The following is a 19,576-nucleotide window of genomic DNA, read 5'->3' on the forward strand; positions in this document are numbered from 1 at the left end:
CTTAACAGTCTAAAAGTAAAGACAAAAAAAAGCTATGAGTCAAAGGGGATCGGCTCAGTGTTTAAACTAAAAGTTAAAATGTAAATAAAACATAAAATTCCTCCTTCAACTAGATTCCAATGTTAAAATACTTTTAGAACAGTATGTTATGTATTCTTTTAATGTTAATGTATTAAATAATGTATTAATTTTTTAAAGTTTATTATTTAATGTATTAAATAATTCATTAAAGAATATGAAAGTACCTTTGGTTCTGCTTGGTTTACTCAATCAAGTATATTATGTTCAATAGGTGAGATTTAGACATTTTTAAAAAACATCCTTAACACCTGTTTGGATTTCTGTAAAGAAGAACTACTTAACTGCATGGAATCTGCAAGTTTTATTTTTTTTTTTTTGAGATGGAGTCTTGCTCTAACGTCCAGGCTTGAGTGCTGGAGTGCAATGGCGTGACCTCAGCTCACCGCAACCTCCGCCCACTGCAACCTCCGCCTCCTGGGTTCAAGCGATTCTCCTAGTTCAGCCTCCCAAGTAGCTGAGACTACAAGCACCTGCCACCATGCCCAGCTAATTTTTGCATTTTTTAGTAGAGATGAGATTTCACCATGTTGGTCAGGCTGACTCAAACTCCTGACCTCAGGTGATCTACCCACCTGGGTCTCCCAAAGTGCCGGGATTACACGCATGAGCCACCACGCCCAGCCTGCAAACATTTTTAAGAGTAATAGCAAAATTTTATTAAAGTACTTAAGGTAAAAAATCATAAAGTCTGTCATTTATCAGAATTTATAAACTCAAATGCCTTCATAGGCTAAGTATCAGCAATAGGGTAGGGAAGAATGAGACCACGATGAGTGGACCTGAAAAATACTCTGCCTAAAGGCACTCAAATTCGAGTTTTGTTTCATTTTTAAACATTGTGCCACAAATGTTCAGGCTGAGTTCAGCTCAGGGGGCACCTGTTTTGACCACTGATTTTCAGATTTTAAGCCCTCAGAACCTTGAGATATATACTTGTATGTATATTTGGTGTCTTATAAAAGATAATAGAAAATTTCTGAAAATGAACACTCACGCACATCAGACACATAAGGAAATTTCTCACACCTATAATCCCAGCACTTTGGGAGGATGAGGCAGGTGGATTATGTGAGGTCAGGAGTTCAAGACCAGCCTGGCTAACACGCCAAAACCCTTTCTCTACTTAAAAATATGTGTGTATATGTGTGTGTGTGTGTGTGTGTGTGTGTGTGTGTGTGTGTGTGTGTGTGTGTGTACACACAAAAAAAAATTAGCCATTTTTGTATTTTTGTATATATATAGTTTGTGTGTGTATGTATACACACACACACACACACATACACACAAAATACAAAAATTAGCCAGGTGTAGTGATGTGCACCTGTAGTCCCAAAGGTTAAAGTGGGAGAATCACTTGAACCTGGGAGGTAGAGAAAACAGTAAGCAAAGATCCCGCCACTGTGCTCCAGTCTGGGTAATAGAGTAGGGAGACCCTGTTACCAAAAAAAAGGAAATTTTTCAAGGACTTCTAAAAGGCAGTCATATCATTAAAGATATCCAAAGTTGGTTATCTCTCCCACTTTGTACTCTTTAGATACATTTATAATGTCACAACGTATAATCTTTTAAAGTTCCTAACAAGTCTGAGATTTTTAAGATTCCACGATTAATGGAACAATTTCTTCATACCGGTAACAACTATGTACCCATGCAATTATGTAATTATTACAAAAACATTAAAACTTGCTAACTTCATTAACTGCTAAAATGTTTGGCCTAAATTTTTTTTTTTGGGGGAAAGAGTCTCGCTCTGTTGCCCAGGATGGAGCGCTGTGGTGCGATCTCAGCTCACTGTAATCTCTGCCTCCTGGATTCAAGTGATTCTCCTGTCTCAGCCTCCTGAGTAGCTGGGACTACAGGCGTGCACCACCACACCCAGCTAATTTTTGTATTTTAGGAGAGACAGGGTTTCACCATGTTGGCCAGGATGGTCTCGTGATCCACCCACCTCAGCCTCCCAAAGTGCTGGGATTACAGGCATGAGCCACCATGCCTGGCCTGGCCTATTTTTATTGAAAAAATTCAATTTGCATTTTTTACATGGTACAATGCAGCCTCTATCTCACTGAAATACCTGTTAATCATTTAACAATATTCTTAAATAGTAACCCCTCCTTTATTAAATTCTTTCTAGATGTTCTCCAATAAGTGTATCAGAAAAACAGGGTACATTTAAGTGAACAACATCCAGTGCTTCCAAAGTCCAAAGCAATCTCTTTTCCTGCTGGATTCCCTAGCATTTACATTATTATTGTTTTATAGTATTAAAGATATATTTTTGATATGTTTTATCTTCTCTATTACTTTAAACTACATAATGGCAGAAATCATGTCTTCTTCATCTTTTATCCCTAATAAGCAGCATTTTGTCCTTGCATAGAAGGTGATCATAAAAAAGAAATCCAAGAGTAACTTTCTTTTTTCCAGCATAATGATAATCTCAAGTTAAACTTTTTCCAATTCTTACATAATTCAAATTTTTATGCTTTCAAAAACTCTGCAACTCAGAAAAGTTCTCAGCATCAGTAGCTGGTTATGTTACTATTTAAATAATTATTATTAATGTTTTTAATTTTTCTGAGATGGAGTCTCACACTGTTGTCTAGGCTGGAGTGCAGTGGTCTGATCTTGGCTCACTGCAGCCTCAGCCTCCCAGGTTTAAGAGAGTCTCTTGCCTCAGCTTCACGAGTAGCTGGGATGACAGGTGTATACCATCACATCTGGCTAATGTTTGTATTTTTAGTAGAGACAAGGTTTCGCCATGTCGACCTGGTTGGTCTTGAACTCTTACCTCAGGTGATCCACCCGGCTTGGCCTCCCAAAGTGCTGGGATTACAGGTGCGAACCACCACACCCAGCCAGCAATTATTCTATTAGATAAATATTACAATAACCTTATATACTTTCAAGAAAGTAAAACTTAAAGCATGTTACTTAAAACTAAGCTTAGGTTTAAACATTTACGTCAAAGAAAGATCATAAGTTTTTGGAAAGTATTATTTACAATAATTAAGTCTTACCTGAGGATTCCAACCTGGATCTAGTTTTCTAACTACTGCGATGTATTCCTGCATTGCTTGGCTGGGGCTTGAATCACCAAGTGCTTTCCATGCTTCCCTACAATACGGAATATCCAAAATGGACTGTCATTAACTATGCAAATAACACAAACAGCATTTTTCTTATTATTAAAAAAATTGTATGCACATTTCAAGGGTCTTGGGATATAGAGATAATAAGCTATTGGATAGAGGAGTTCTGTCTTTCTGCATGTACATTGGTCTGGAGCTATACGGACTTTATTGCCCTACCTAAGAAGCCTTTTCATTTTTTTTTTTCCTAATAGCCCTCCCCTATGAAATTTTAATAACACAGATACACTGCATATCTATTAAATTTTGAAAGACTACAAACCACTGTAATCTAAGATTTTGTCACTCCCTCAAACCAATTTTCACACCTATTGAGAATGTATGGTCTACAGGCTAATAGAGATTGTTCTCTTCTCATAAATTAACTGTGGTTATGGCATTTTGTTCGTATAGAAACTAGATATCACATAAAAAACATATTCCTGAGGAAAATGGATCAAACTTCTTACTTAAGATACAAGAAATCCACCTTCCCTTTCTGCTGTTATCTCATCTATAAGCTACAATCAACTGATCCTGAGGACTTAGTCTGGGACTTCAAAAGTAAGGAATGACCCACACCTGTAATCCCAGCACTTTGGGAAGCTGAGGTGGGTGGATCACCTGAAATAAGGAGTTCGAGACCAGCCTGGTCAACATGGTGAAACCCCGTCTCTACTAAAAATACAAAAATTAGCTGGGCATGGTGGTGCACACCTGTAGTGCAGCTACTCTGGAGGCTGAGGCAGAAGAACTGCTTGAACCTGGGAGGCGGAGGATGCAGTAAGCTGAGATGGCACCACTGCACTCCAGCTTGGGCAACAGAGTAAGACTCTGTCTCAAAACAACAACAACAACAAAAGAATACTAATTAGTAAGTTAGGGACTTCCTACAGTATAAATGTCAAAAGCGACATTTTAGTCATGAGCTCCCTTTTGGGTCACCCTTTTTTTCTTTTTTCCTGCAGGCTGCTAGGACAGGCCTCCTTCTTGGTTTTTCCCTGCCAATTATTTCTAATTCCAACCAGGGTTTCTCTATTTCCTTGATTCACTGTCAAACAGAACTCAGTCCCACATTTTTTTCATTACCTTCCTGCTTCTATAATGAATACATTTTTATAAGGTCTTCTAAATTTATTTTCACTGAATTCCTTGCAAGTTACTTATATGCATCATAACACTTCATCCCTAAATAGATCAGCTTATACAAACTCCAGGAAATTTATCATCAATACTATTATAAAGGCTATACATTCAGATTTTCCTGATTGTCCCAATAATGTCCTTTATGGCTTTCTTCTCCCACACCAGGAACCAATCAAGATCCACACACAACACTGAGTTTCATGTATCCTTAGCTTTTTTGTCTTCCATATTGTTGGTATTAAGAGTCCAGCTGTTTTATAAAATATCCCTCAATTTGAATTTGTCTAATTGTTTCCCCATCTACATAGTGTTCTTGCCAAAAATGATTAATCATAATTAGAACCAGGTTAAATTATTTCAGCAGAGCCATATACAGGTGACATGCCCTTTACAATGCACCTCACTGGTCTGATGCACTGTAATCTGATGCATCGGTCAGTCTGTCCCATCATCAATAAGATTCATGGCTTGGTAAAGGCAGTATCTGTCAGGTTTCTCCCTCATAATTAAAAAGTAAACTGTAGGTCAGCCTGTAACCTACAGTTTTGCTCCCCAGTAGTTTTTCACCTAGCATTTTAACAACGGTTTTCCTCAACAGTTTTTCCCCAGTATTTTGTCATCTACCGTTTTAGCATTTGTTGATGTTCTTGCCTAAACTATTATTATGATGGCTATAAAATCTAATGTTCTTAATTGCTAAAAACAATGGAGAAACAGGCAAAGTATAGAAAAAAAATGAAGCCATAAAATTTCATAAATTATAAGAAAAAACTCACAGTAAAAGTTAACATCAGGTATTCTTTAGAATAGTAATAAAATGCCAGAGAACTGCTGGTTATCATCAATCAAAAAACTTGTGCAAGAATACAATCAATGCACTGCTCCCTGCACTGAGACTGTCCTATACAAAAATATATCAGCTGAATCAAACAGTATGGTTAGTGACATAAGTGATTTATATATGGGTTCAAGCCCTGTATCTCCTTACATTTGGGTAACAAACTGTTGGCAGCCAGGAAATTTATCAAGGGGACCAGATTTCATGTGGGACTGTTCTAGAATGTAAGGTCAGAACCCATATTTTAGCACTTCCTCTCTCCGTAACCATATTTTATCTTTTTTCTTTTTTAACTCTACCTTCTAACCTTCTTTTAATTCCAGAATTCCATGCTCCAAAGCCTTCCCTTCTATAACTAAGATTCCCAGTTGTATGCAATTTCTCTTTTTTCACTTAGACAAGGTAAGAGAAGATAAGGTCTCATAAATGACAAGAGGAAATTTCTGAATTGTAAGTTTAAAAAGTTTGCAGAAGATTAATCTTTTTTTTAAGTATTCAAAGAAAAAGCGAAGTTAATATCTAGTTTTGGTTTCTCACTGAGTTTTTCCCCCTTCTTCCCAAGAGTACTGTATGCACTTATTTACCGTGGCATGGGTGGGACAACGAACACAAGAGTAGCAAGAGACAAGGAGATAAAATTGAGACAGGAGAGAACGGTAAAAAATGGGGATTTATCCTGCTCTTCTGCCCTTCCTATCGTTCTGGACTTCTTCCAAAGATCCCTCCGGTGGGGAGAAGTGGTGATCCATTAGCAGCTGAATGATAGGAAAGGAAAAATCTCAAGCAAGAGCTCTCACAGTTACTCTCTCATGTATTAAAATGTAAGGCATGTCTGTAGGTCTGTTGTGAACCGCTTATATTCCAACATGTGAGCATAAGAATCCTTCAGGAGACTTAGCTAAAAGTAGATTTCTTTAATCTCTCTCCCAATTACCTGTCATTAGTACAGTCTACAGCAGAGAGAGATTAATATAAAAATAATTCTTTAATCAGCTCACTGCTTTCTAATTCCTCAACACCTAAACCATTTCCAACAACCTCATTAAAGATTCCAAGAATTTCTTACCATTTTTGCTTTCCTTCAAAATCAAAGAAGCTTGGTTTAGGAGTATTGCAATTTCCAACTTTGACCTAAATGAGGGAGGGAAAATCAAGAACTTATTTTTCAAAGAAATGTCTGGGAAACTTTTCCTTTTCAAATGTATTATGTATATTTAGTAACTACAGCTTGGAAAATATTTGCATCTATATAGAATAGCAAAATTTAACATTCTTTGCAAAAGCAAACAAAAAAAAACCCAACCAGAATCAAACTTTACATACAGGCTACTTTGGTTTACTGCATAAAACAACTATTATCTAATACTGTAATAGAGAAGAACTGTGATAAATGGTTACATTTCCAAGACTAATTATGCGTAAGACAAGTTATCAATATAGATTATATACTCTTTCTTATCATTTATAAAGTAAAAGAATGTTTTAACATGCAATTAATAAGCTTCAGGGCTGTTTATCAGAATTCATAATATAATTTCTTCATGCTGATTCTTGTAACTCTATTAGCATTTTCTCTCTCCAAAATTCCAGGAAATAAGTGTACTACTTTTAAAGTGCCCTATTATGAGAACTCATCAATATAAATTTGGATGCCAAAAGCCATGCAAAAAAATTTCAGGGGTTTTCAACAATAGAATTCTATTTTTCTACAATAATCTTATCTCGTTTGTGGTCAATACTTAATTAATTTTAATCCTCACATGACATTTGTAGTTAAACTGTATAGTTTTCATTGAGAATAAGCGTAAGTGAAATTCAAACAAGTGCAGAATTCACTATACAGCCCCCAGTTCCCACTGCCAGAAGTAATCTTCCTTCTTCATGAACTCTTACAACATTTACTCTATATATCTTTTATGGTACTTTTCACTTTCTGTACCATGTGTTAGAAAGGTTTCTGTAAAGTCTCATCTTTCTATTAGAACAGAGCCTGTAACTGTTCTTAACTCATCCACAGCACCTATCTACTTCTCAGGGATTTTCCCACTGTCGCCCATTATTTTTACACACTTGAATTCTGCTAAAATCTAACTGACGCCTTCATCTAACCAGAATGATCTACTCACTGCCTTAGGGATTCCTAGCTCAGGGTTTTACTTGTTACTCCACTCACCTGAAATGCCTTTTCTTCCTTCCTCAGCTTTTCTTTTTTCTTTTTTTTTTTTTTGAGACGGAGTTTCGCTCTTGATGCCCAGGCTAGAGTGCAATGGCATGATCTCAGCTCACCGAAACCTCGCCTCCCAGGTTCAAGCAATTCTCCTGCCTCAGCCTCCCAAGTAGCTGGGATTACAGGCACACGTCACCACGCTTGACTAACTTTTTGTACTTTTTAGTAGAGACGGGGGTTTCTCCATGTTGCTCAGGCTGGTCTCAAACTCATGACCTCAAGTGATCCCGCCGCCTTGGCCTCCCAAAGTGCTGGGATTACAAGCGTGAGCCACTGCACCCCCTTGTAATCCCAGCACTTTGGGAGACCCAGCCCCTTCCTCAGCTTTTCAAGCAAGATGTGCATCCTTCCAGTTCTACTCAAATTTCAGATTCTAAGAACACTTTCGGTCTACAATGATCTCATCTACCTCTGAATTCCTATCAATTACCACCTCTATCGTTTGCTTAGCGATTAATACATGGCCCTCTGCTGTTATTAAAATGTATACTTACATAGGAGTAGCCCTGTTACCATGGAATGGAGAAAACAAAGGGTGAGACAGAAGGAGCCACATTTCTTGAAGAATCACCATGGACCAAACGCTTTACGTATTTTATCTTGAATGAGCCAAAAAATAATCCTGCTAGGTATGCCATTACAAACTCATTTTATAAATGAGGATAGAGAAGCTCAGGAGGGTTGTCTCAGTTCACACATTAATAAATCCTGAATCAGTAGTCTGGATTTAAATCCAAGAGTGTTTGACTCCAAAGTTCAATATTCCTTTAATACATCATTCTGCCTTAAATCCTAAATAGAGTCTGGGCTTCCATTCTGCACCGTCTAAAATCACATTAACTACCAGATTGTTAGCCTGTAATCCCAGCACTTTGGGAGACTGAGGTGGGTGGATCACCTGAGGTCAGGAGTTTGAGACCAGCCTGGCCAACATAGTGAAACCCCCTCTCTACTAAAAATACAAAAAAATTAGCTGGGCATGGTGGTGCATGCCTGTAATCCCAGCTACTTTGGAGGCTGAGGCAGGAGAATCACTTGAACCTGGGAGGCGGAGGTTGCAGTGAGCCAAGATCATGCCATTGCACTCCAGCCTGGGCAACCAGAGTGAGACTCCATCTCAAAAAAGAAAAAAAGAAAAAAAGAAAAAAGAAATATGAAATGAGATAAATTATACAAACCTTAAGACATCATAAAAATAGCAGTTATAACTGTTTTTATTTTTTATCCAGACACCACCCAGTGGTAGAAACAAATGCCAATAGTTCTTCTCCATTTCTCCTATAACAGAAGTCTCAGCTGGACACAGGATCATCCAGCTAAACATTACACATGGCCATCCAACTTCTGCCTGGGTTCTGGGGACTGGATGTGTATAAGAGTGATAAAAACATCTTCCTTAAAAAGAAAAGGAGCTTGTCTTCCTCTTTCCCTTTGCTCTGGATAGAATATACATGTGGTGAAGGTAAGCTACCTCTGACCATGAAAATTGAACTTAGGGAAGTAGTTTTCAAATTTTTTAGTCTTGTAATCCCTTTATATTCTCAGAAATTAAGGATCCTAAAGAGCCATCATTTACATGGGTTGTAGCTATCAATATTTACCATATTAGAAATTAAACCTGAGCCTTTTTAAAAAGGTGTATTAGTTCATTTAAAAATAATAAACCCATTAGATGTTAACATAAATAACATTTCATGCAAAATAACCATATAGTCTAGAAACAATTAGTGAGAAAAGTAGCACCGTTTTACATTTTTTAATTTCCTCAATGTCTGGCTTAGTAGAAGCCAGTTGCATTTGCATATCTACTGCTGCATCCAATCTACTGCAATATGTTGTTTTGGTTGAAGTGTATGAAGAAAATTCGGCTTCACACAGATATGTTGTCAGAAAAGAGAAGTATTTTAGCAGCATTTTCAGATAATTGTAGATATTCTTCTTTGATACTATGCCAAAACCTAACAGATGGTTGCTTCTTTAAGGTCAGTTGCAATGAGGAATCTGAACTCATATCAATGAATTTTTCATACTGTTAACACTGAAATCCATTGGTCTGACTTGCACTTTGAAAGGCATCTTTTACCAACACATAATTTGTAACATCAATCCATGAAATATTTAGAAAATATGGTTTACTGAGTTACACAGACTTTTCAAATGTTGACACATTTCATGATATAATAGCAAACGTTCACATTCATGACTGTCACCACTTATCTCATCAAAAAAAGTTTTTAAGTACTGGGAAGCTTCAAGCTCATGGTGGCAGATACAGATTTTCCAAATTTCTCATTTTCACTTTGAAGGCTCAAATGTGTATTACTGGCAACAAACACTTTTGAGTTGTTTTCCTTGAAATAACAGGCTTATTTCATTCATTTTCAAAAAACTACCTGCAAAATACCCAAATTTGCGTAGGTATGATTATCTGTGAGTTGTTCTCTTAAGTAAAAATGATTTCCATGGAAATATAGTTCATTTTGCAACTCAGAAATTACACAAGTGCTTTTCCTCAAAATAGTCAACATAATTCTGTATGGAGCAGAAGTACTGTGTACTTCTCATCTCATCACACAAAATTTAAGACTTGAAACAACAGTTAAAATTTAATAAAGTATTATTAACGTGTGGTGGCTCATGCCTGTAATCCCAGCACTTTGGGAGGCCAAGGTAGGCAGATCACCTGAGGTCAGGTTAAGTCCAGCCTGGTCAACTATGGCCAACATGGTGAAACCCCATCTCTACTAAAAATACCAAAATTAGTTGGGCGAGGTGGCAGACACCTGTAATCCCAGCTACTCGGGAAGCTGAGGCAGGAGAATCGCTTGAACCTGGGAGGCAGAGGTTGCAGTGAGCCAAGATCACACCACTGCACTCCAGCCTGGGTGGCAGAGCAAGACTCCATCTCAAAAAAAAAAAAAAAAAAGTATTAAATAGTATCTCATGAAGTCAACATGAATTCACAAATTTTCATTACTCTCCAGTTTTCACAGCTGTCAATTAGTTATCTTTAGGAGGCAGATCACCTGAGGTCAGGAGTTTGCGACCAGCCTGGTCAACATAGCGAAACCCATCCCTACTAATACAAAAAAAAAGTTAAGTGTCAGCCAGGTGCAGTGGCTTATGTCTGTAATCCCAGCTCTTTGGGCAGATGGATCACCTGGGCTTAGGAGTTCAAGACCAGCCTGGGCAACCCACACTCTCTTTAAAAAAAAAAAAAAAAAAAAAAGAATGAGTGTCATGTTTTTGCTTCTCTGCATTCTCTGTAGGCATTATAACCACGTGTCTTGCACATAAAAGCTTATGAACAAATATATGTTGATTATGATAAAGCAATTATTTTCCTTCTGGTATCTAGCCAATGTCACTCTGAATTATAAATTAAATGTCTATACATCTCCCTATTTCCAGGCATAGTTCATAGCCTTAAACTGAGTCCGGAGATACACTCCAGTTCTGACTGATGAATCTGTATGACCCTACGCAAGTTACCTACTCTCTATGGCCTTCAGTTTCCTTTGCTGTAAAAGAAGGGGATTCTTTCATCTGGCGTTCATAGCTTTAAAATTTTTAGGATTGTATCAAACAGAAAGGAAGGCATATTCAACCAAAACATAAGTCAAAGATACTTAGGATTTTATAAAAATCACAATAAAACTTGTAATACTGTATTTTGTATTGCATCACATTATTTGTTACAATCCTATTATCTTCTTGGATCTCAATATATTTTTATTAACTTTACCATATTTGCTTCCATGTCGCCCTTTGGAAAGAGTAAATGATTGATAAATCTTATTTTATCATCCTCATTTTGTAAAGGTTCTGAGGCTGGTAAAGTGCAAGATCACTGAATAAGTCAAAGAAGAAACAGAAAAACTGTCATTCAGTGTCCAGCTAAATAAATACCACGCCTAGGAAAGCAAACACGTTTTTTCCATCAAGGATGATGCTCATCTCGAGGAGACGGTCAAAAAACAAAACAAACAAAACACATATACACAAGTTTCATTACACCTAGCTATTAACCACACATGTTTGCTATCAGCTTTTGAGGAAGAAGGCCCCGTGTCATTCTCCCCCGTCCACCCTTTCCCTGCTACTTTACCTGTTTGTACCTGGCATACAGGTACAAGAGCTGCTCCCTGCTGGCCACCTGAATCAGGCCTTGCAGGTGCGCGGCAGCCTTCTCAAACAGCTCGGCCAGGCAACTGGACTCCTCGATCTCAGGGCCATAGGGAAACTCCACCTCCCCGGAGTCGTCCCCTGAGCTCAGCTCTCCGCCGCTGTCGCCGGTAGTGGCCCCCGCGGGCAGGAATGATGAAGCCATGTCTCCTTGCTCGCTCCGTCCCTCTGTGTCCGGTCTCTCCTCCTCGACTCGGGTGTGAGGCCGGCTTGGGGACCTGGCCGACCAGTCTGGGTCCCGACCCCGAGCTCCAGTCGGACCCAAGCTCAGTTGCGGCGCGCTCCCTCACGTAACCCTGCCCCCTGTCCACTTCTACTCCTGGGCGTTTAGGGCAGTCTCCCCGACCCTCTGCCGCTCCGCCCAGTCGACGCGGTCTCCTTTGGCTTCCCAACGGCCAACGGCGCTCTCCGGCTCGCCTCGGGCCCCTCCAACGGCACGGGGGTCGAGGGCGGGGGCTGCGGGCGAGCGCAACGCGCGGGTGGCGACGGGCCGGGGGGGCGGGGCGGCGTGCGTGCCGGCGGCGCGCGCCTCGGTGGGGCCTGCTCTGCGCCGGCTGGGAAGCGTGGGTGACGATACGCCGCACGCCCTTCCCTACCGGAGGAGAGGCAGAGCCGTCAGCCGTTGGGGCATCTGTTAATCGTTTTGCTGAAATTAGCAGTCTCGAACTCCGGAGCCCGCCACCGGGATGGGTCCCTGGGGGTGGGGGAAGGAGGTCGTCTGTGTGGTGGTGTAGCGGTGAGAGCAGAGTCGCGGGAAACTCAGGGATGAGGACTAAGGTTCCGCCTGCCCCAGATTAAGCGCCCAAACGCTCCCAAACAGTCTTGCGCACGCATCTGTTGCCGGCGCGTTGGGTTCTGTGTTGAATAATGAGAAACTGCGAGATGGGGCTGTCCCGACCCGCTGTGTGACTGGTGAGTGTAATCACTCCTTTACATATTTTGCTGTCCACACCTTTGGAGCCCTCATCTCTCCGGGCTCTGAGAATAGGATGTGGGGGGTGCGGGGGGCGCCTTTCTTAGCCCAGTTCTCATCCCTAGCTCTGCCTTTGCCAGTGTGCTTTGTAGACGCTATAAAATGAAACCAGAAATACGTCACAGTTCTGCCCTAGAGGAACGTACAAAACTTTTTTAACTCTAACATTATGAGTGGTTATGACCTAGATGTTAAACACAACAGCACACTATATATTCATTTAGTACTCAAAACAATGTAATGAGCACTGTAAGACGAGTGCAAAGAAAGTGTTGTAAAGAATGGTTATTGACCGGGGTTAGGCTTGCAAGAGGTGGACAGACGGCTTGACGGGATGAGGAAGCAGTGAGAGAACGCAGGAAGGTGAGAAAGCTTGGATCAGGATTCAACAAACATTCTTAAGTCTCCAGAAATTTCCACTGTTAGTCCCTGCTGTCAAAGTGCTGATAATCCAGTCAAAGGGATGTTTAATGACCAAATTCTGGCCATTAAAAAGTGATTAACAATAGTGTATTGAGGACTTGATCCTTACTACATAGGGTAGGTACTCTTATTTTACCCATAGGAAATCAGCACAGAGTGGTTAAGTAACCTGTCAAAGGCTGCACAGCTAGTAAGTGGAGGAGCAAGGAAAAAGAAGTTAGCCTGCATGTGGGGTAATAATGGACAATGAACTCGAAAAGTAGACTGAAGGAGAGAGGCATGGACTTTTATATCTTTCTGTTTCTATAATTTTTTTTTTTTTTTTTTTTTTTTTTTTTTTTTTTTGAGACGGAGTTTTGCTCTTGTTACCCAGGCTGGAGTGCAATGGCGCGATCTCGGCGATCTCGGCTCACCGCAACCTCGGCCTCCCAAGTAGCTGGGACTACAGGCGTGCGCCACCGCGCCCAGCTAATTTTTTTGTATTTTTAGTAGAGACAGGGTTTCACCATGTTGACCAGTATGGTCTGGATCTCTTGACCTCGTGATCCACCCGCCTCGGCCTCCCAAAGTGCTGGGATTACAGGCATGAGCCACCGCGCCCGGCCTAGAATTTTTATTAAAGTGAGAATTGATAACTGTCAACTGCTTTTTTGGCAGCTTTGGAGATTATCTGCTTTTCTCTAGTCTTCGAAAGGAATTACATTAACAAGAGTTTTTATTTTAGTGAACTATATTAACGAAAAATAAATTTGGGATTTAATGAATTATATAGTAACTAACATTGGTAAATTAATATGCATTAATTCAAAATTCCTCCTAGTTTTTGAGCATAACTTCTGTTACTGGAATAAACCCATTCTGGTCCTGGTTTGGTTGTTTTTTTAAAAAAAGTATTTGTAGGTTCAGTTTGCTAATAGTTTATTAACTTTACATCTCCATTTAAAGATGTCATTAACGTATATTTTTTCTTTTGTCCTATACTTTCTCAATTTTGTATCAAGTAATAGAATCCTTGTAGGATGCATTTAGAAGTTTTCATCTTTTCCTGTATTCTGGAAGAGTTTACATAACATGGTTTCCCATGTTCTCTTACACTGCTGGTGTAAGCATAAATTGGTACAACCACTGTGGAAGAATGTTTAGCACTATCTACTAAAGCTGAACATAAATATACAGCAATTCGACTCCTCCCTAGTGGGAATATGTACCTGGCATTCACCAAAACATGTACAAAAACATTCCTAGCAGCACTATGAATTTCTAATTGCTCCAAACTGGAAGCTCCCAAATGTCCATCAGCACTAGAATGGATAAACTGTGGTGTGTTTACATGATGGAATACTATTCATCAGTGAGAATGAACTAATTACAGTGACACAGAAGAACATGAATGAATCTCAAACAGCATGTTGAATCCAGGAAGCCTATACTCCAGAAAGTATATACTATATGTTTCTAGTCATAAAAAGTTCAAAATCAGGCAAAACTAATCTGTGGTGTTAGGGTCAGGAGAGTGGGTGACCTTAGGGTTGGTGATCTGCATGAAGGGGACTTCTAAAAGTTGGATATGTTGTTTCTTTGTTGTTTTGTTGTTGTTGTTTTTGTTGAGACGAAATCTCACTCTTTGTTGCCCAGGCTGGAGTGCAATGTCGCGATCTCGGCTCACTGCAACCTCCACCTCCCAGGTTCAAGCGATTCTCCTGCCTCAGCCTCCCGAGTAGTTGGGATTACAGGTGCCTGCCACCACGCCTGGCTAATTTTTGTATTTTTAGTAGAGATGGGGTTTCACCATGTTGGCCAGGCTGGTCTCAAACTCCTGTTATAATTTATGTACTTTTCTGTATGTATCTTATATTTGAATGAAAAATTTATTATAAAAATAACATGTAAGAAAGAAAAAGGAATGAGTCCTTAAAATTCAGAAGCTGGCCCAGCACTCACAGCCAGTTCTTGTTATTCTCCTATTGGATGGAAATAATCTCACAAAATAGCAACCTCAGACAAGATCACTCTGAAATCATGACACAATGATAAAAGAAAACCACTTCATTAAGATTTTCTAACTACAGACAAAAAAGGTCACTTTACCAGCTGCAAAATACAACACCTTTTTCTTGACCAAAACAAATAACTACTACTTCTTTACAAATTACAACTTTATTCTCCTGCTAGTCTCTTCTCTCTATATAGATAAAATTGAGATGCCCAAGATCGGAATCTTGTTACAGTGGGTAGCTAGTCAGGCAACCATCAGGTGATGGTCAAGCGGTTGTTAACTGTCTCACTAAAATAATAATTGGTCACAGCTGGCACCAGGGACCAGCCGTCTCCAGATAGAAAACACCTGAAACTAGTGATCAGCAGCTTCCCAGTGAGATCTCAGGAGAGTTGGATGAGTGGACTCAAGCATGCGCATGCAGACAGCCCACCCCAAGGGAAGGATCAGGGAAGAAGTAATGCAAGACCCCGAAAGTAAGGCAATGTATGAAACCCCAAGGCCAGGTACACAGTAGTTCATGCCTGTAATCCCAGCCACTCGGGGGGGCCAAGACGGGCGGATCACTTGAGGTCAGGAGTTTGAGACCAGCCTGGCCACTGTGGTGAAACCCTATCTCTACTGAAAATTAAAAAAAAAAAAAAATACAAAAATTAGCTACTCAGGAGGCTGAGGCACGAGAATTGCTTGAACCTGGGAGGTGGAGGTTGCAAGCCAAGATCTTGCTACTGCTCTCCAGCCTGGGCAACAGAGCAAGAGTCTGTCTCAAAACAAAACAAAACAAAACCCAAGTCAAAATATCAAGCTGCATATTTGCCTTTCAAGTCGCCTGTTTGGCTCTCTTCCAGGTACGCTTTCCTTCTTTTCGTTCCTGCTCTAAAGCTTTTAATAAACTGTTACTCCTGCTCTAAAACTTGCCTTGGTCTCTCCTTCTGCCTTATGCCCCTCAGTTGAATACTTTATTCTGAGGAGGCCAGAATTGAGGTTGCTGCAGACCCGTAGGGATTTGCCACTGGTAACATATTTTGATGTGACACATATATTGTGTGTCTCGGTTACGTTTCCCTGCTGACATAATCATAGACCTGGCCCAGCTTTCTAATTGCATCCAATCTAGAGCATAGTCCCGCTTCCTTAGACTCTCCCCCAAATCACCACAAAGCCCAAATCCTATAATTCTTTCTTAACACCCTCTTACCAAGGCAGCCTTTGCTTCCTCGAGGTGTGTGTTCCTCCTCACTGCAACCAGAAATAATTCCAACTTGGTTAACTACAGATGTGTTCCTGGAGATCTCTGCCCGAAGGACATTGACACCTGAGAGGGTTTTATTCCTTGAAGAGTCTATCTGGTGACACTGAGGAGATAGACCTTTTACCATTAGTGTTTCCCTTCAGGCATTTCTTGGGAAAAATAGTACACTTGAACCCAGAACAACACAAGTTTGAACTCTGTGCATACACTTATACGTGGGTTTTTTTCTCTACATATTGGATTGGAAAATGTTTTGGAGATTTGCGACAATTTAAAAAACATAGATAAACTGTATAGCCTAGAAATATTGGAAAATTAAGAAAAAGGCATGCCTAATGCATAAAATATGTAGATACTAATCTATTTTATCATTTAATACCATAAAATATAAACAAATGTATTATAATTTTTTTTTTGAGATGGAGCCTTGCTCTTATGGCTCAGGCTGGAGTGCAATGTCATGATCTCAGCTTACTGCAACCTCCACCTCCTGGGTTCAAGCGATTCTCCTGTCTCAGCCTCCTGAGTAGCTGGAATCACAAGTGCCCATCACCAAACCCAGCTAATTTTTGTATTTTCAGTAGAGACGGGGTTTCACCATGTTGGTCGGGCTGGGCTTGAACTCCTGACCTCAGGTGATCCTCAGCCTCCCAAAGTGCTGGGATTACAGGTGTAAGCCACTGCGCCCACCCCACAAATGTATTATAAAAAGTTAAAATTTATCAAAACACACAAAAACACAGACGATGGCACCATTCACAGTCGAGAGAAACTGAAACAAACATTAAATCATAACTGTGTGTAACTCATACATACTGTACTGCTGTACTAATTTCCTGGCACCTCTCGTTGCTATTGCAGTGAGCTCAAGTGTTTTGAGAGTACCCACTTAAGGGCTGGGCGCTGTGGCTCACGCCTGTAATCCCAGCACTTTGGGAGACTGAGGCGGGTGGATCACCTGAGGTCAGGAGTTCGAGACCAGCCTGACCAACATGGTGAAACCCTGTCTCTACTAAAAATACAAAAATTAGCTGGGCATGGTGGTACATGCCTGTAATCCCAGCTACTCAGGAGGCTGAGGAATGAGAATTGCTTGAACCTGGGAGGCGGAGGTTGCAGTGAGCCAAGACGGCACTACTGCACTTCAGCCTGGGTGACAAAGCAAGACTCTGTTTCAAAAAAAAGAAAAGAAAAAACAAGAGAGAGTATCCACTTAAAACACTTTGTGTTGTTAATCATCTCCGCAAAAGCAGTTGTCTCTCCAGTAAATTGTGTGTCAATCAGGGTTCCTGTGTATTATTAGTTGTGTTGAGTGCACTACCATAAACCTTGAATAACACTGTGGTACATAAAGTGCCACTAGTGATGCTGTAAGTGCTCCCAAGAAGCAGAGAAAAGTCATGACGTTACAAGAAAAAGTTGAATTGCTTAATAAGTACAGTAGATTGAGGTCTGCAGCGGCGGTTGCTACCACTTCAGACAGGGAGTCATCTTGTAAGCAAAAGAAATAAACTTATAGTATCAATAAATAAGTTCAGTACTTTAAATGTATTTTCTCTTATGATGGTTTTCTTAATGACAGCTTCTTTTCTCTAGCTTCCTTTATTTCAAGAAGACAGTACATAATACATGTAACATACAAAATATATGTTATTCAGCTGTTTCTGTTATTGGCACGGCTTGCACTCAACAGTAGTCAACTGCTCAGGGGTTGGTCCCATTACTTCTGAGTTGTTCAAAGCTTAACTTTTTTTTTTTTAAGACGGAGTTTTGCTTCCGTTGCCCAGGTTGGAGTGCAATGGCACGATCTTGGCTCACCACAACCTCCATCTCCCAGGTTCAAGTGATTTCTCGGGCCTCAGCCTCCAGAGTAGCTGGGATTATGGCAAGCACCACCACACCTGGCTAATTTTGTATTTTTAGTAGAGAGGGGGTTTCTCCATGTTGGTCAGGCTGGTCTCCAACTCCCGACCTCAAGTGATCCGTCGACCTCAGCCTCCCAAAGTGCTGGGATTACAGGTGTGAGCCACCGCACCTAGCTGCTTAACGGTTTATGTTTCTTCGAATACCAAGAAAAATCGGCCAAGAAATGAGGAAGTCAAAAGACAGTATTACAATTCTGCTGGAATTAAAGTTTAGCAGTCAACATACACTGATTCAAACAAACCCGCTAACAAGTCAAAAGCAATGGCAGGAAACACTAACAAATGGAGTCTAAAGGGAGCAGAAAAAGGATCAGGCAGGGGAGAAGCAGTGAAGCTCTAATCAGTCTGGCTCATGATAGTGGCCATGTTGCGCATGGTGTTCACAGCCCATCTTCTGGTAACGATGAGTCATTCTTTCAAGTAAAATAAATATTGATGACATGATATGCATAGTTAATAAAATGCTATGAGTGATGTTCTAAGAAATCAGTTTTAGAAGTAAAATAAGTCCTCAAACTGACAATTTGTTTATGTGATGTTGAGTAGTGCTATTAACCTTGCTAGATCTGAATGTCATATTATTAGAGTACTACCCAACGATGTTGCGGCATTTTCTAGTGTTTCTATTCATTATAAGCTACAGTTCTAGGTATTGCAACAGAAGAAATGCAAAGAGAAAAATCTGGGATTGTTGTAAAATACTTCCAACATAACATCTGAACTGATCTAAAAATCTGAATTAACTGAAGTCATAACCTTCAATAGCATAGTCAAAGTCAGGGCAACCAGACAAAATATTTTCATTGTTACAAAAGTAACTGGACTGGATTTAGTACAATTTAGGTTTTCGTGAAATACTGACAACATCTTAAAATTTTTATATCAATAGCTTTTGAGGTCTAATTTTTTTTTGTTACATGGATGAATAATGTAGTGGTGACTTCTGAGATTTTAGTGCACCTGTCACCCAAGCAGTGTACATTGTACCTAATATGTAGTTATTTACCTCCATTCCCACCCTCCCCCTTCTAAGCCTCTAAATTCCATTCTACCACTCTGTATTTCTTAGTGTACTGAAAGCTTAGCTCCCACTTATAAGTGAGAACATACAGCTTTTGGTTTCCCACTCCTGAATTACTTCACTTAGAATAATGGCCTCCAACTCCATCCAAGTTGCTGCAAAAGACGTTGTGTTTTTCCTTTCAATGGCTGATTTGTACTCCATCGTGTATATATACCACATTTTCTTTATCTACTCATTGCTGTGTGGGCGCTTAGGTTGGTTTTACCTCTTTGCAGTTGTGAATTGCGCTGCTATAAACGTGTGTGCAGGTGTCTTTTTCATATGATGACTTCTTTTCCTTTGGGTACATCCCGTAGTGGGATTTCTGGATCAAAT

General features: G+C 40.1%; 1 protein-coding gene and 1 long non-coding RNA gene across 3 annotated transcripts in view; one reads left to right on the forward strand and one right to left on the reverse strand.

Annotated features, from left to right (window-relative positions):
* Positions 1-12,058, reverse strand: part of ACBD6 (acyl-CoA binding domain containing 6) — a 199,516-nt gene extending 187,458 nt beyond the window's left edge. The window contains exons 1-3 of one of the 2 annotated variants that reach the window (XM_012444598.2): positions 11,532-12,058; positions 6,263-6,327; positions 3,102-3,198 (exon numbers count right to left, since the gene is read on the reverse strand). In XM_012444598.2, the coding sequence (XP_012300021.1) occupies positions 3,102-3,198; positions 6,263-6,327; positions 11,532-11,753 (384 nt within the window). In that variant the 5' untranslated portion in view covers positions 11,754-12,058. The remainder of the gene's footprint in view (positions 1-3,101; positions 3,199-6,262; positions 6,328-11,531) is intronic. The other variant, XM_064370379.1, reaches the window with a different exon arrangement.
* A 210-nt stretch (positions 12,059-12,268) lies between these two features.
* LOC105711734 (uncharacterized) overlaps positions 12,269-19,576 on the forward strand; it is a 93,493-nt gene continuing 86,185 nt past the window's right edge. The window contains exon 1 of the long non-coding RNA XR_010340273.1: positions 12,269-12,520. This is a non-coding gene — a long non-coding RNA (uncharacterized LOC105711734). The remainder of the gene's footprint in view (positions 12,521-19,576) is intronic.

Source organism: Aotus nancymaae, unplaced genomic scaffold, assembly GCF_030222135.1.
Source record: "Aotus nancymaae isolate 86718 unplaced genomic scaffold, 86718_ANA_hifiasm-v0.15.2.pri h1tg000108l, whole genome shotgun sequence".
Taxonomy (NCBI): Eukaryota; Metazoa; Chordata; class Mammalia; order Primates; family Aotidae; genus Aotus; species Aotus nancymaae.